The sequence below is a fragment of the Balaenoptera ricei genome, chromosome 12 (genome assembly GCF_028023285.1).
Source record: "Balaenoptera ricei isolate mBalRic1 chromosome 12, mBalRic1.hap2, whole genome shotgun sequence".
Taxonomy (NCBI): domain Eukaryota; kingdom Metazoa; phylum Chordata; class Mammalia; order Artiodactyla; family Balaenopteridae; genus Balaenoptera; species Balaenoptera ricei.
In genome coordinates, this window is record NC_082650.1 from 27,932,256 (window position 1) to 27,949,274 (window position 17,019).

Below are 17,019 nucleotides of genomic sequence, written 5' to 3' on the forward strand. Positions count from 1 at the left end.
AAGCAGAAACTAACACACCATTGTAAAGCAATTATACTCCAATAAAGATGTTTAAAAAAAAAATATTGAGGAGTATTTGAAAGTGCGCTTGAATTTTTTACTAGTGTTTTTGAATTTTACTGGCCAATTTTTATAGCCAGTACTTTGAGTTGACATAGAGGTTGAAACTAACAAATGCTTGTTTTCACACTGAAGTTCTAGATAGAATTCTGATTCATAAATTCACAATTGTTCTCTTCTTATTAAGTTTGATTGCTCCCTGAATCTTTGGTGCCTAGCACAGTCCGTGGTATACACTACACGTCTAATAAATGCTCCTTGGTTTATAATAATAAAAGTGTTCAGTCTTCAATGTATTTAATTTATATCATGCTTGATACTTGAGATATTTAAAAATAGCCTCTTTGTCAATTTGAATTGTATAGTTCTGGAATCAGTGAATTGTTTCAGAGATTTTCCCTTCTGAAGCTGTTTGATTTTTAGGGCTCAGTATAAAGCAAATTTCTGATTATTTTTATTCTTCTTGAAGACAGGACAAGTTACAATGGCTATGGGGAAAATGAATGCTTTTTTTTTTTGAGGGAGGTGTGTGTTTTATATATTTCTGTAACCAAAGGCTATTGAAATGGAAACAAGCTTAATAAATAAGTAAAATATAATGTAAAATTTAGACCAGAGATACCAGAATGAATGGTAAGTTCCACAGCTGCAGAGTTTGCAGGTATTTGGTTGAATTCTGAAGTCAAATTATTTATTCAACTAAGACCAAGTCCTGCTAGGGGATGTCTAGTCTTAGGTTGCTGACTAGAATCACAATTAGAATAATATTTGCGCTCAGAGCATTTAAGAAACTGTTTATTTATTCCCCATCCTTCTTCCCTCCCCTCACTCCCCACTTCTGGGCACGCTCTGACCACCATGCTTTGAAGCTTATTTTCTATTGGTAATAGATGGATAATCTCCCCCTGGGAATCTTCTCAGCACTGGAAACTTGGACCTGAAACTAAAGCCCACAGAATGAGTTTAAAAATGTAAAGGAGGCACAATTCTTTGACTTATTTTGCACGGTAATATTATTTTTCTGCTTTGACCGAGGTTTATATTGCATCCAGAGCCTCCATGTTTGTCCAGCTACATGTAATCAGTAAAACAATGTCTTGGTTTAAATTGAAATTACCCAGCTTGTGCCCCGATCATGTCAGTTTTGTGGATTAGACTTGGATGATTGAGATGGTCTGGTTCTGACACAATGTCAAGGTCTGGACAAGTTGTTTAGTCTCTAGTTCATTATTCGCCTCGTCTGTGTTAACTAGACAATTAGACCATCCTTTGTTTGCTTCATAGAGGGAAAATGATGTGAGTATTAATACAATTAAATACTTGGGTAAGAGGTAATGAACTGAGCTGACACTCCAACCTTGGGCATGCCGATATGTTCCAGAGTCCCTCTCCAGGGCAAACAGCGCCTCTGCCCATGTCCAGCTCCTGGGGGCACACCTAGAAGCATGCACCCGGAGGGGTGACTTTGAAGAGCCTCTCTTCCTCCTATCATTCCCCATTCCCTCCTCCAACCTATTGCTTTAAAAGTCGCATTAGTCTCCGGCAAAGATGTTCCCACGTGTGACTTCCTCCTCCCTAGCTCTCCCTTGCTCTCTTCAGGGGACTCTGTTCCTCTCTGTCTTCCATCACTCACAGTTCAGTATATTTCGCCTTAAACATCTCTCATGAACACATATGTACGCATTTATTTTTCCATAAATCCTTTTGCTCTCTCCCTTTATTCCCTAAGCAAAATCTCAGAACACTTTTCTATTTCCCTTATGAGAAACAAAGTTCCAGTCTTGACTAAGGAGTATGAGTACAAATAATGATGCCCTTCACTAAGGAGAAAAAAAGCTGGAACTTTTAAAGTTAAATTCAACTTATTAAGAACGGTGACATCCGTCTCTAAAGCTCTCTAGACTGTTGGTTCTCTTCAGAAGTTCTGCAATTTCATGGTTTTTAGAAATGTAAACTCATTTATCTGTTATCACAAGCAGTTGAAATATACATAGAATGTTATAGTATTTAATTTTCCTGTTTTTAGTTACTAGCATGGCAAAAAATTGTGTGCTGTAAGTGTAATATGTTAAGTTCCTACAGGCAAAGAGAGTAAAGGAGAGGGAATAAATGACTGTGGGAGAAGATTTGGGGGTGGGGATGGAGATCAGAAAAGTCATTACAAAGAAAGGGATGGGGCACCACTTGATGCATGTTGAGGAACAGTAAACTGTTCCACATCGTCAAGGCATAAATTGTTTGAGGATTCTGAGGCAAGGGTCAGATTCGAGAAAGAAAGGGAGGGAGGGCGGGAGGGAGGGAAAGAGAGAGAGACCACCATGTGTCTTGGTGGTTTTTGAGGAACTTTCTACTTAAACCCCTGTACTCAAAATGAAGACAGTTTAAACCATCTCCTTCTAAAAATGGAAAGATGCCAGGCTTTTGGAAATATTCTGCCCTCACCATCACGCTGTTATGGTGAGAATGGCACAGAACACTTGATGTGAGGAGAAAATGCAGCCTCAGCAACAAGATGAGAGAAACAATAAGACAATTTGGAAAGTGAAGCAACTTGCCTTTGGGGCTTCAACATATGGCCCCATGCTGCGTATATGGACAATAATGGCTTTATGTCCATGTCAGAAAGTGTGAGCCCCTCATCCCCTTGAGGCTGGGGAGGCAGGGAAGGAAGAAGAGGAGGTAAACAGATAGTTTTTGGGGAGGTGTTGAAATAGAGCTTGCCTCCTGGCAGGCAGGATGCAGGGACCAACAAAGCAGGGGCAGCCTTCCTGGGAAGGAGCATGGCTGCTGAGATATATTCCACAGAGGGTGAGGCAGGGGTCCAGGGGCATCTTAAGACTCAGTTAGCTCAACTTCATAACATCCAGAAAAATGTAGCTTTCAAGTGACAAAAAGTTATAGGGGTTTTGTTTTCTCTCTGTAGTATTGCTTTTTCAGGAATTAGACACCTGCTAGTATATAATATAAAGAATAATACACACGTATCTCTACAGACATGCTAACGTCCGTTAAATTAAGTAGTTTTACCAAAAGTGTAATTTGAAATATGTATTTTAATCATTTAATATACTGAAACAAACCAAGAGTGGTAAAAGTTGAAGTGTCCTAGTTAAGTTTTCTGCCCAGGTGGGTTTTTCCATTTTTCTCGTACTCACATGAAATACGGGATGGCTTTAGCATTACCTCATTTTTTCTGACCAGGACCCATTTCCCTGGGCATCCGTCTCCCAAATGCCACATAAACGACAGTCTCATTGGTTTCCTTCTCTTTCCTAAGTATTCATTGTTTACTAGAGACCAAAACTGTTGTTTTTTTAATTCCTTTCCAATCTTTTTTTTCTTGCCCAGAGCATTATTTTTTAATAATGTTCATTTTCGATTATTAGGCAACTTAAAAAAGGTTTCTGCATAAATGATTAAAAACAAAATTAGCTGAGTTTTGATTTCCTAGCCTTTTTCCACGAGAAAAAAAGAGAGGTACTTTTTGGTATTGCTTTTCCATCTAGGCCCCCATCTCTCACCAACAATGGCATGTCAGGATTCCATGCACAGGGCTAGCCAAAACTTCAAATGCATAAACACATGTTCACATTTGTTCTTCTAAAGGAAACCATCACTTTCCAAATATCTACCAACATATTCCCCTAAGGAAGAGTGCATCCTGTATTCTTAGTGTACGGAGTTATCGGAGTCCCTTGGGATCCTCCACAGGGATCCTAGGTATGTTTGTGGTGTGGTACCCCCTGCTAAAAACACAGCAAAGTTCTCCTCAACTGTCCCAAACACAGCACATTCTTATAACATAACAGAGCTCCAATGAATCATCATTTCCACATTTGTGAGTTGATTTTTCCTGATATCAATGGAGAAATTTGTATTATTGTCATTTGTCAAAAGGGAAAACTGAGGCAAGGAAGTTTATCAACTTTCTCATGACATAAAAAGCAACCAGGCCAAACTCAGTCCTGGGAACATTTATACATGCTGTAGTTCCACAGTTTAAAATGGGAAAATATATTTTACTTTCTATAAAGCATTACAAAAAAGCAACCCAAGAAGAATATTCTCTCAGAGGTAACTGTCTTGTGAATAAGAAATTGCAGAGGCAGGACAGACACCCAATTTAAAGAGCACGCAATCTCATCCCCTCCCTGTGGAGACTGGAACTTAGGAAATGTCACTTGTTTAAGCCACAGGGCAAACAAGTGACAAGCTAAGCCCAGATCCCAGGTTTCTTGATTGCCCGTCTGTTCATGCTCCTCCTACCGCACCGCTCTTAATTTTAAGATGCATTTCTATAATAGAGCAAACATTCATTAACCACAGCCCTCGGGCCCTATGCTGCACAGTTTGTCTTCCTTCCTCTTCCCATTTTTAGGTCTTGGGCTCTCCAAGGAAGGGACTGAAAGTCGTGAGACTTGGCCCCGGTACCTTTCACACCTCCCAGCTGATTTACCTGGAAAGCTGTGGAGAGCATCTTCATTCTCCAGAATGCCTCTCTGTTTGGTCGCCTGCAGCTCACTTTTGGATTTCCAAACCAGCTTTACCATCCTGATCATCTCTGGCAAGTCCCAGGGCAGCGGCCCCTGCTGGCACACCGGCCGGCTGCCCAGGGAGGAGGGCAGCACACCTTCTGGGGCCGTCCACCTTCTGCCCAGCTCTGCCGAGTGGAAATAGCGCTCGAGCACAGGCATTCTGCCCTGGTCTCCAGAAGACGAGGTCGCGCTGCTGCTGCGGCTGCTACCAGAGGGGAAATTCTTCCCAGGCAGGGGAAGGCGAACCCCTGGGAAATCCTCTCCAGCTTCGGAAAGGCAAGCCTCCTCCAGCCTGGCAAAGCCCTGCCCCTCCAGCCCCTCCACAAACACTGACGATGACAGCGACTCACTTTCCAAGGTTTCTCACTGGTGAGAACGGTTCCTGTCCTCCTGCCTTAGAGAGAGAAAGCATTTTTTTCCCCCTTCTCTCTCAGGCACTGACTTTGCAGCGCTTAATTAATCCCAGGCTACAGCTGGAACGACAGCAGGGGGGAGAAAGGCCATTGAGGCTTTAGCCTTCGCTTTTTCTCTCTTCTGATTTATTTGATCTCTTTTGCTGCTTGTCAAAGTTTGTCAAGTGGCTTGTTTAGCCCTCAAGGACTTCAGGCAAAGATGAGGGGCGGCGCCCCTTTGCCAGCCTCCCAGGGGGTCCTCCAGAGGCCAGTTACCTGAAGGTGTCAGGTAAGGAGTCACCCCTGCGGTGCAGGAAACCTAGCCGCTTCCCCGGCTCCAGCCCTGCAAGCATCAAGGAGAAGACAGGCGAAGCTGAGCATCGCAGCTGCTTCTCTCCGGAAGGTCTGGCTGGGGGCCACCTTGCCCTCTCACCACAGTGTGCGCTGGACTGGGGCTCTTCAGAAGGCGCTTGGGTTGGTCCTGGGCACCACGGTTCACACACTCCCCTCCTCCACACCCCTCCCCCTTCGCTGTCACTTGCTTTTCAGCAAACTTAACTGGGTTTTGGCCTATTAGTCAAATCCCTTTGTAACCTCAGCTGCCCTTCAGCTGGAAGGGAAATAACATTGAATCACATTCCAAAGCTAACTGTGAAAGAAGTGAATTGGGGAAGCATCAAGATCCTCATGCAAACGTGCGGGTGCGGTTGCAAAGTCTGGACAAATAGCTGGGGATGGTTAAAAACTTATTTCAAAGGAATAGTCATTTCCTTTAATAATAATTTTAAAGGAGATTTGTTGGGGGCATAAGTGACAGTGAAAAGAAAGTGTTGAAGGTTCACTTTCCAGAGGCAGAGCGCTGTGGACATAGTATTTGGGCCACAAACTGCTCCCCCCACCTGACAGTGGTTCAGTTGAGGATGATCACGGGCCATGTGTCTTGGATCCTGAGGCTCAGAGCTGGAGGCACTTACCCTACTAGTCAGAACCCGTGCAACAGAAGGGGATGGCCCCTGGAGCTAGTGTGAAAAGCCCTGGACACAAACAAAAGTGGGATGGTATTATATTTGGTACTTTTGCCAGCAAATTGGGTTTGTAGGAACAATTTGAACTTGTGCCTTCACGTGAATAGCTCCTATTTTCTTGGGGAGGCCATTGTAACAATCCCATCTTTCTCTCCTTTTCATGTCTCCGTATTGCAAAGTGCATTATTTTGCTTGGCATTTTATTTTGCTGATGTACAGTCTGTTGCTTCTGCTCTACGTTCCTTTTGGGGCGGTTTTATCACACAATCATCTGATGTTTCTTTAGGGGAGAGCAGAGGGGACTTGGAGGAGAGGAAAAAGACCATTGTAGGGTGTGTATTATTTTCATCGCCCTTACCTCATACTTTAAAAGTTGAAACTAGCAAAGGCTACTGTAATTTTGTTGCTGTTGTTATTATTATTCCTCTAAACCCATGGTTAAGGAGTTTAGTTTTCCACACTGAATTAAGTGGCTTTTCTTTGTTCTGGATGGAAAAGTACACTGGCAAACCTACTGTCTTTCCTAATAGGTGAAGAAGGGTCAACATCCTTTAAGGATAAAAAACAACAATAAAAGACATTTAAGACACTGCTTCTTGTGAGTTTCATGATTAAAATATTGATCAGACAGCTCTTCCTATTAACAACCAGATATTCATACAACCCAATTAGGGAATAATCAATGATCCACTTATGAGAAAGATGTGCCTTTTAAAAGTTCCCTCTTTGATAAGGGATGAAGGGATTTAAGCCTCAGTCTGACAGTTTCACCACTTTTGACAGCCCTCCCAGTTCTTATCTTACCCTTCCATCAGACTGGGGGCATTCAGGCTCTCTAGAATTGAGACAATTTTATTTAATAAGCACATGTAGGCTGTTGTACTCTATTAGCATATTTCCTGAATAATGTCTTATACTCACTCCTCAGTCACAAACTTCCTTGACATAACAACCGAAGAGTTTCCTAAGTGTTTGACTATTTTTATTTTTGTTCAGTTATTTTGCAATAGTACTTTGCATCAGGATATCCTGACCCTCAGAACAAAGGGGTTAAGAACAAAGAAAACAAATATATGGTATAATATGTCACATACGCTAATGTATTAAGAATATAACTCTTCATTGCACATTTCTTCAAGAATGACTTTTTAAAAAAATCCAAGGATATGAGTTTCCACTGTATTTTCTATATTGTTTTACATATTTCCTCGTAAAAATATCTTAGAGAAGTTGCAAAATGTTGAATCATTGAACATGAATACTTCCTAGTGGAAATGAATTAGGGCCAAGGAAATACCATCTTAAATTTTCATTCTCAAAGAGGAATCTCCTTCATTTGGATATTTGAAAATTAAAAATGTTGCACAATTAAAACCAAAAATTCTCCCCAACATGGGATTATCTTCACTCCAGGGTAGAAGTGCAGAAATACCACAGGGAAGGTCATTCTCATGGTATTTCTGGCTCACATAGAAACAGGAAGTACAGGAAATCTTGCGAGAAAGCTTGGCTCAGGAGAATTTTGGCTCAACTGCAGGTTCAAGAGAGTGGGATAAACTGATGAGATGCTAGCACTTGTTGGACTAATATTACTATCCCTCACAAATTCTCTAAAAGGTGGCTTTGTTCCATTCTGTAGGCTGGCATCTCTTTTGTCTTAAAGATAGTTACTTTAGAAGAGCATGTCTGTAAACCTATGATTTTTCCCTTACTCAGTGAACATCATTCACCTATTATTATACTAGGGATGGGGAGAAGGGGCTGATGGGGAAGTTCTGTGCCCAGAGGACTCCTGGAGCAAAGAGGTCTATGTGACTCTGTGACTTGTAAGATTCTTATAAGCCTTAATATTTGTAACTAATGTGCTACAAATAGGAAATTTAAAAGGGACTTTCAAAATAATCGCATTTTTTTTCAGGCATTGTGAGTCAACCTAACATCCCAGTAAGAGGGAAATAGCGTAGTTCTCTTCTTGTGTGAAGGAAATGTAATGAGAACTAACAAAGTCAAAACCACTTGTTCCAATGGATACCTAATTCTATCAAAAATACTTTGCTCTGTGTAAAATAGATAGCTAGTGGGAAGCAGCCGCATAGCACAGGGAGATCAGCTCGGTGCTTTGTGACCGCCTGGGGGGGTGGGATGGGGAGGGTGGGAGGGAGGGAGATGCGGGAGGGAGGAGATATGGGAACGTGTGTATATGTGTAGCTGATTCACTTTGTTATAAAGCAGAAACTAACACACCATTGTGAAGCAATTATACTTCAATAAAGATGGAAAAAAAAATACTCTGCTCTGCGTTTGCAGCTATAAAGGAAAGAATTGATAACCACAATGCTAAAGTAAATGACCAAGAAAAAAGATTTGAAGAGATAATGTTTTAAAACCTGGATTATCTTGAAGAATTTTTAGTGTTCTGGGGGCTATGTAAAAATCTTGAGGACTTATGGCTAGGCAGATAAGCCCTTATTATATATGATTTTAAAAAGAAAATATTAACAATATTAAATATTTCTAATCATTTTAGAGAATGTACAGTTTTAAAAAATGGAAACTTAGAAATACACATTCATTTCAATTTTAGATTATTTTGAATCTAGCAATAGATTTTCACAAAACATCATTTTAATTAATGAAAGTATTCTCACTCACATATTTTGCAAGTATTTTAAATACTTATTAACCCCCATCCTGCTTCTATATTTAAAGAAAAATTTCAAACTATTGTGGGAGTTTATGCATTTTGTCCTGGCCTTTTCTCTCCATCAGTTCAAATACAGATGTGTAAACACACACACACACACACACACACACGACCACCCGGGGTTTCACAAATGCAAATCAAATGAAATTCAAAATGAGCAAGGGAGGAAAAACCGGTCTTTCAACTTTGTTTAATGTAGTCTAAGCAGAAGAAGCTCAAACAATTTACAGTGTCCTCCAGGAGAAATAGAAATGTAATAACTGTGGCCTTAACTAATCTCAAGGAATCATGCCAGCAAGCAGGGAAAAGGACTTGGTCTACAGACCGACCATAGAAGGCAGCACATATTTCCCTTGTCACGTGGAAAGGGAGGAGAGTGGTGAGGCAAATGAGGAAAGGCGAGGTGGGGGGAAGTAGAAGGGGGCTGAGCTGACAGATTCATAGTTTGATTTCACAACAGGTTTCTAAACTACAACCAATTATTCCCTTATTCACTCTGCAAATATGTATTAACAGCTAGAGCAACAGCAGAGGAGAGAACCTCTTGTACCAGCCCTTGGGTCCTTTCTCAGGCACTGGGACCTGTCTGGCCTCCCTCACCTCGATTCTGATTTTCACTGTGGGTTAGGTCTTCTATTACTTTTCTTTGGACATTTAAAGAGAGAAATCAGGGTTTGAGCTGGCATCAGATCTCTATCCTGGCTCTCAGATATCTAATGCTAAGCTTACTGTCTCTGACAGTTAACCCACAACAAATGAGTCCAATAACACAGGGGTTGAGAACAAAATGGCTGGAAGACTTGATTTTCTCCATCTGGCTCCTCCTCCCTGCTGTTCTTTCTATGACTAAACACCTGATGCTTTGCTGTGTGATGATGGCATCCTCTGGCTGAAACCTTCCTGGGATTTCAGAAATATTTCTGATTGTCAAAGATTTTAAGTGGTGGTAGAGTACATTTTTCATAATTTCATGTTTGAGGGCATGTCACCTTCTTAAAAAATAGCTACAATGATGAAATCTCCAAGAAGTCCTTCAAGACTACTTATCTTAGGGTTATAAAAACTGTATTTCAGTCTCAGTTCACCACTGACCTTTGCCTCAAACTTAGAGATTTATTTATAAATGGGTATGATAGTAATAACCACCTCATCCATCACATGGGGATCTTCTAAGAGTAAAATAAGATTAAAATGTGAGTGATTTGTAAGCAATAGCGTGCTGTAAAATTTTTGAGTGGTTGTTTTTAAGCTAAGAAATCATACTGACATTTATCTAAACTCAAATTTTGGCTCTACTTTCCTGGGATCTATAAGAAAACTGACAAGTCAAACCCCCCATCCTTGAGTTAGGTCCCGCTTTGGAAATTCGTGTTCCCCATGAGGATGCAGGAGTAGAGGAAATCAGAGATAGGGGTATTGGAGAGAGTATTGGAGAGTGGCCCCATGGGAGAGATAGTGAGGGATTTAATGGTACAAAGGTGAGGAAAGGTGGGCAAAGTGATTGACGCGTGAATGAGAGTAGATAGATAAAGGACAAAGTATGTGTTAAAAGAAGGGTCTCAGTAGGATAAATATTCACTGTAACTGCATTTTGGAGGTGTGATAACGGTCATGAATCATGTCTAGGGTGTAAGCCTGCAACCCTGCTTTATCATGGGTTATTTAGTGTTCCGTATAGATTCCCTTGATTGGGAATTTCAATTTCAGACCACAGTGACTAATGGGTAGGTTTGATGTTCATGAGCTGTACAGCTTTGTGTTGTGTGCTGTGGTGATGAACATGTGTCTTAGGCCTCCCCTGGCCTCATTTCTCTAAACAAGTTATGTGGGCCTCCAATTTTTTGCTTGGGGTCTATATTCCTCAAACATTTTAATAATTTTGACAGCTCCTAGCTCATCTCTGTTTAATTGACAAGTGTTTTTCAAGGTAGTATAGTATGTAAAACCAAATACAATGTTTAAAAAGTGGCTTAAAAACAGTCTGACATATGCTTTACTTTAAAAAAAAATTTTTTTTATTGGAGTACAGTTGCTTTACAATATTGTGTTAGTTTCTGCTGTACAGCAAAGTGAATCAGCTACATGTATACATATATCCCCTCTTTTTTGGAGTTCCTTCCCATTTAGGTCACCACAGAGCATTGAGTAGAGTTCCCTGAGCTATACAGTAGGTTCTCATTAGTTATGTATTTTGTACATAGTATCAGTAGTGTATATATGTCAATCCCAGTCTCCCAATTCATCCCCCACCTTCCCCCTTTTTTCTCTATGTCTGTGTCTCTATTTCTGCTTTGTAAATAAGATTGTCTATACCAATTTTTTTGCAAGTGAGATACATGGATTCTGGAAGCTCTCAAGAATTAGCCCAGGCTGGGCTTCCCTGGTGGCGCAGTGGTTGAGAGTCTGCCTGCCAATGCAGGGGACACGGGTTCGAGCCCCGGTCTGGGAGGATCCCACATGCCACAGAGCGACTGGGCCCGGGAGCCACAATTGCTGAGCCTGCACCTCTGGAGCCTGTGCTCCGCAACAAGAGAGGCCGCGATGGTGAGAGGCCCGCGCACCGCGATGAAGAGTGGCCCCCGCTCGCCGCAACTAGAGAAAGCCCTCGCACAGAAACGAAGACCCAACACAGCAAGCAAGCAAGCAAGCAAGCAAGCAAGAAAGAATTAGCCCAGGCTGAGAAGACCTCAAGGAGGCAGGAGGGGAGATTGTCCAGACAGCTTCAAAGACCTGCTGGGAAATGCCCGAGTGAGGTTTTTTCCCTCTTAATATAATCAAAATAAACTAATAAGATAGAAAAATATTATTAGTATAAACAACATAAAAGGAAAGTGAGAAAATGGTAAGGAATAAAACCTTCTAACAGTACCAATTTTCCCCCCTTGGCATTCATTTATGCTTATGTTTACGGAGTTCAAAGTCAATTTGGAAGAAGGAAGTTTCAACGATAAGTGTATGAAGTATAATCCTACTGCCTCTTCAAATTATTATTTATTTTTCCCTCTTTCTTTCACTTATTACCTCCTGGTGATTATGAATTACATAAAACATCTATGCCAAAAGGTGTCTCTCAGATGCTGTTTTGAGCAATGCTTTTCAGATGTTAGTGTGCAAACAAATCACCCAGAGATCCTATTAAAATGCAGATTCTGTTTGGGCAGGTCTGGGTGGGGACCTGAGACCCTGCATTTCCATGAAGTTCTCTGGGGATGACAAGGCTGCTAGTCTGCGGTCCACACTCTGAGTAGCAAGGCTAGAGGATTACTATGTGGCAGGTATTTTCTGCCTCTTCCATGTTAATTATTTATGAAAGAAAATGCAGCAAAAGTGCTTATCTTTACAGGAACATGTGTTAAGACTTTTTTTTTTAACATCTTTATTGGAGTATAATTGCTTTACAATGGTGTTAGTTTCTGCTTTATAACAAAGTTAATCAGCTATACATATACATATATCCCCATATCTCCTCCCTCTTGTGTCTCCCTCCCACCTTCCTTATCCCAACCCTCTAGGTGGTCACAGATGTGTTAAGACTTTTGAAAACAATCAATAGTGGCTCAGGATAAGTACTCTCGACTGGAAATAAGCAACCAGAACTGCAATATAAGAGCAAAGGCTATGTCCAGGGACATCCATGATACTGAACCACTCCTTGGCTTTTGAATTTTGTTTCATTAATTTCTTTCCCTTAGAAATTAACTTTAAAGATAAGGTTGAATATCCAGTATTGGCCACTGTGATGAAGAATATATATACAATGGAGTCAACTTCAAAACCAAATGGCTATTTTTGAAAGTCTTTCCTCACCAAATGTCAAACAAAATTTACTTAGGCCAATTTTGCCAACCTTCTGTCTTTCCAGCATTTTGTTGGGCTACTATTGCTATTTTCAGAATGATTGAAATACAGGCAAGGCTCTGAGTCTTTGATCTTCATCATCAGGGATATTCTCACCAAGACCTACTCCTTCATTTGATTTATTAAAGTCTATGTAAAGTGGTCTTTGGATGAAGCCTGGTAATCTTTCCCACTGTAATATTCCATGCATGAAAGAATGGTGACCAGATGATTCCACAAAGCAAAGATGGAAGAAAAGAAAGTAGGCATCCATGGCTCTATAACCAGCGAGTGGCCCATGGTGCTGCTGACTCAGAGAGACGTACCGTAATTTCACAGCCTCAGCGAAATACAAAACAAAACACAAAAGATAAATAAACTCTGCAATGAGCTGCACTCTTTACCATGTATCACCTGGAGTTCATGCAGCTCCAGGCATAGTATTCGTGGGAAAGTGATGCCAGAAGCAAAAGGCATGTGAAATCAACTGGAAGACAAGAGTAAATCAAGAGCACAAGGCTAGAACACTACCAGATTTATATGATTAAAAATTTGTACAGTTAACTGAATAAGAACGTTTAGAATAAATGGAAGCATCTGCTGGTAATTGGAAACACAGTTTGCTGTATTTTTTTTCCGTTGTTTTCCCTGGTTCTTTCTAAGGCTAAGTGCTTTGCTACAGTGATGAACACCTATTTTCCTGTTATCTACAGGAGTAACTAAAAAAAAAGAAAGGGAAAGCTGGAAGATAATGGATTAAAAACAAATATATATCATGCTTATTTTTAAGGTAATTTTAGAACCTGTTTTCCTCTGTGATGGCAGGAGAATCAAGGGTGAAAAGTAAAGGTGAAGCTTTTTAATGTATAATGTATAGACAATATATGACACACTCTCTGTGTAGTATGGTACAGGAGATCCAACTGCACCCACCCCCCTTTTTTTTTTTAACCCCCCCCCCCTCTTTTTTGATATGTAGTGTTGCTAGAAGAATAACAGCAGTATCATCAACAAAAGAAAGCCTAGCACACTGGAGTAATCGACAACATTGATGCACATATGAGATCTTAACTGTCTAAAGATTTTCTAAGAGTTTCATTGTGGTAACTTTCTTTTCCATCCCACATTTAAATTCTAAGATTTGCTCCTTCTATTCCGTAAAATATCTAAAATGATTGTAAATCTTTCTAAGATGTCGTTACCATGGGTCTCACTCTATTTTCTTATCTGGACCTCTGGGCCCTCCTACTCTCTATCTTCCATGACCTTCTCCCTGAATCCATTCTGCAGTCTGATCATGAGACTTCTTGCATTCTTTGTCCTCTTATACATCTTTGTTTTTGACATTCATGTTCTGTTGCCTGTTTAGTGCAAGGTAAAAATACCTACCTTTGACTTGCATGTGTTCACATACCTTGTGGCTCTTAGGTTTGTGTGTCTGGATTAGAGTATACGGGGTCAACTCCAGAACCACTTATAACTAGGTTTTTAATAAATACCTTTTTAATGTTGTTATTACTTCTTTGCTTTCAAAGTTTGAGGAGTAAATTGATTGAGCTAATTTAAAATGTGTTTTTCAAGTCTCTTATAAACGATTAAAAAAAGTTCAGTGAAGTCTTATTTATCTTTAAAAGTTTTGGTATTGTGAATTAGACATACCTTATAATCATGTCATTTTCTAATGTGTAACAAGTAAAAAGTGATGGCAGATATTAGTACTAATTCGACACAAAGAGAATTATTACTTAAAGAAATAGTACAAATCCCTTTGCTGGGCATTCAATGTTTTCAGAAATAAGTTGCCACTGACCTAGTCCTGTAAACTCACTCAAATTTACATTTAACACTCAAAATTCCTATGGAAATCACATTGTTGCCCATACATGCTAGATGCACTGTGACATTTTGTGTGGTAGGCAGACTAATGGCCTCCCAAAGATGTCCACATCCTAATCCCTAGAACCTGTGAATATGTTAGTTTACATGGCAAAGAGGAATTAAGGTAGCAGATGGAATTAAGGTTGCTAATCAGCTGATGTTAAAATAGGGAGACTCTTCTGGATTATCTGTATGGGCCCAGTGTAATCACAAGGGTTTTAAAATGTGGATGAGGGGGCAGGAGAGTCAGTGTCAGAGTGATGGGATGTGAGAAAGACTCAACTAGCCAGTGTTGGCTTTGAAGACAGAAAGGAACCCCCAAGCCAAGGAATGAGGGCAGCCTTTCAAAGAAAAAAAGGGCAAAAGCTGGATTCTCTTTAGAGCCATCAGAAAGGAATGCAGAGCTGCAGACACTCTGATTTTGGCCTAATGGACCCCTTTTAGACTCCTAATCTCCAAAACTGTAAGATAAAACATTTGTGCTTGTTTTAAGCCACTGTGTTTGCGGTAATTTGCTACAGCAGCAATAGAAAACTAATATCTTATGTTATTGCTCACATTATTCTTCTCTTTATTGGGAAAGAGTTTTCCATTCATCTAATCTGAAAAAAGTCCCACTTTCTTCATGAAGTCTTTGTGCCCCACTTCAAATTGCCTCTTTTATTTAAATAAAGCAGCACCTCATCCATTTTATTTATCTGTAAGGTAACTTGTATCACTATTTGCCTTTGATGCTCTGGCTTGTCTTTCAATTTAGACTGCACTGTTTCATACTTTGTAACATAAAATCCGGGTGATGTATCCTTCATTCATTCATTCATTCTGCATTTACGAAGTGGTTAATAATTTACTGAGTGTCCCATGCTAAGTGCTTTATATACCAAACCATAGTCCCTGTCTTTAAAATTATTTACAAATTTAGTGGAGAAACAAACATATATATAACTAACCATAAAGCACAATGAATTGTAGTGTTAACATATAATTGTGGACAGAACAGGTCTCAATTAGTGTTTGTTATTAATAACGATGAAAACCAACTTTTTTCATTAAATTTTTTCTCATTATCTTGACAATTAAGACAATGTCTAGAACTCCATTTAAAACAAACAAAAAATCATGAACTATATTATATAGAGTTTGTATATCTACAGGATAACATGGATAGTTGATTATCTTTCTGTTATTTTTTACGTGCTGATAGGATTTCTTTAAAGTTTAGCTGTAATGACTTTTAAAACTTCAAGAATCTTCTCACCACTTTTCTCAGGTGAGGTGACACCGTGTTCCTAGTGAATTGGCAGCTTAGGAAAAGTTCTTGTTCCTAGGTAGCCAAGAAAGACAAGTCATGTAATGCCAGGGTTTTAAGGGACTTTAGAGATAAATTAACCATTTCAATTAGATCATGCCTTAGCTCAGGCTGACGACAGACTGGGTGGCTTAAACAACAGAAATTTATTTCTCACAGTTCTGGAGTCTGAAAGTCTGAAATCAGGGTGTCAGCATGGTCGGGGGCAGGTGAGGCTCCTTATCCCAAGGCTGCCTTCTTGCTGTATCCTCATGTGGTGGAGAGAGATCATCTCTCTCGGGTCTCTTCTTATAATCTCATTTATGAGGGCTCCACGCTCATGACCCAGTTACTCACCGCATTTGTTTTAGGGTTTCAAGATAGGATTTTTGGGAGGACACAAACATTCAATCCATAGAAGATCACTTTCTAATTTTACCAATAATGACAGCGTAAGCCCTGGATTCTCACAGACCTGAGCTTAAGCATTTCCTTTGAGTGCTTATGTACCCAATACGGTACTAAGCATTTTATATGAAATGCCTTATTTTATCCTTACAAGAACCAGGATGAGGTAGGTATAATAGTGATCCCCTGCGAAAGTAATTTGCTCAAGATTCAAATGCTATCAAGCTTTAGAAGAGTGACTTGAGCCAGGGCAGGCTGATTCTAGAGCATGCTCTCTTGACACCATGCTACACTATCTGTGTGGTTGGGTGTTGTATAAAGCAGTAGGAACTCTGTTGGATTCATAGACTGCAACCATATCTGGCTGTATCATAAACGTTTACGTGAGGCAAGTCAGAAGGAAAGAAAGAAAAATTATGACACCCCAGCACCTATTTCTATAACTGTTCTGCATGGCAGGATTATGTCTTGTGTTCCTGAAGCCATATTCACTGTGGTTATGACTGTAGCCACCAGGTTGGACTTTAGATTTCTGCCACAACCTTCATCCAGGAAGTGCTGAAGAAGGTCTTCCTCTCTCAGGATGATTGGAGAGAAAGAACGTGGTGCACATAGACATTTTTTAAAAAATTAGATGAATGTCTGGTCTCCCTTCAGTAATGGGATGGTTTCCTCAGACCAGACTCTACACTCCTAAAATTACCTTATCCCTTATGAAAAGTGACTTGATTTACCCATACCATCACTTGTGATTGCCATTGCCTAGCACTGGAACTATTCGGGGTAGTGATGGAAGATTATCAGAGTAGTTTCTATGTGATTTAAACATAATTGCAGCAGCAACTCTGCTGTCTCTGACCTAAATCTTGGATCTGAAGAACCAGAGAACAAT

The 17,019-nt window shown here is 40.1% G+C and overlaps 1 protein-coding gene across 5 annotated transcripts in view; it reads right to left on the reverse strand.

The window, feature by feature from the left end:
- Window positions 1–17,019, reverse strand: part of PDE7B (phosphodiesterase 7B) — a 346,677-nt gene that overhangs the window by 143,740 nt on the left and 185,918 nt on the right. For 2 of the 5 annotated variants that reach the window (XR_009506144.1, XR_009506145.1), the window contains exon 1: window positions 4,517–4,810. The exons of 2 other annotated variants lie outside the window; for them this stretch is intronic. Coding sequence is in view for 1 of the 3 variants with exons in the window: in XM_059941136.1 (XP_059797119.1) it covers window positions 4,517–4,754 (238 nt within the window). In the remaining 2 variants the exon portion in view is untranslated. Of the gene's footprint in view, window positions 1–4,516; window positions 4,955–17,019 lie in introns of those variants that run through there. One more of the 5 variants, XM_059941136.1, reaches the window with a different exon arrangement.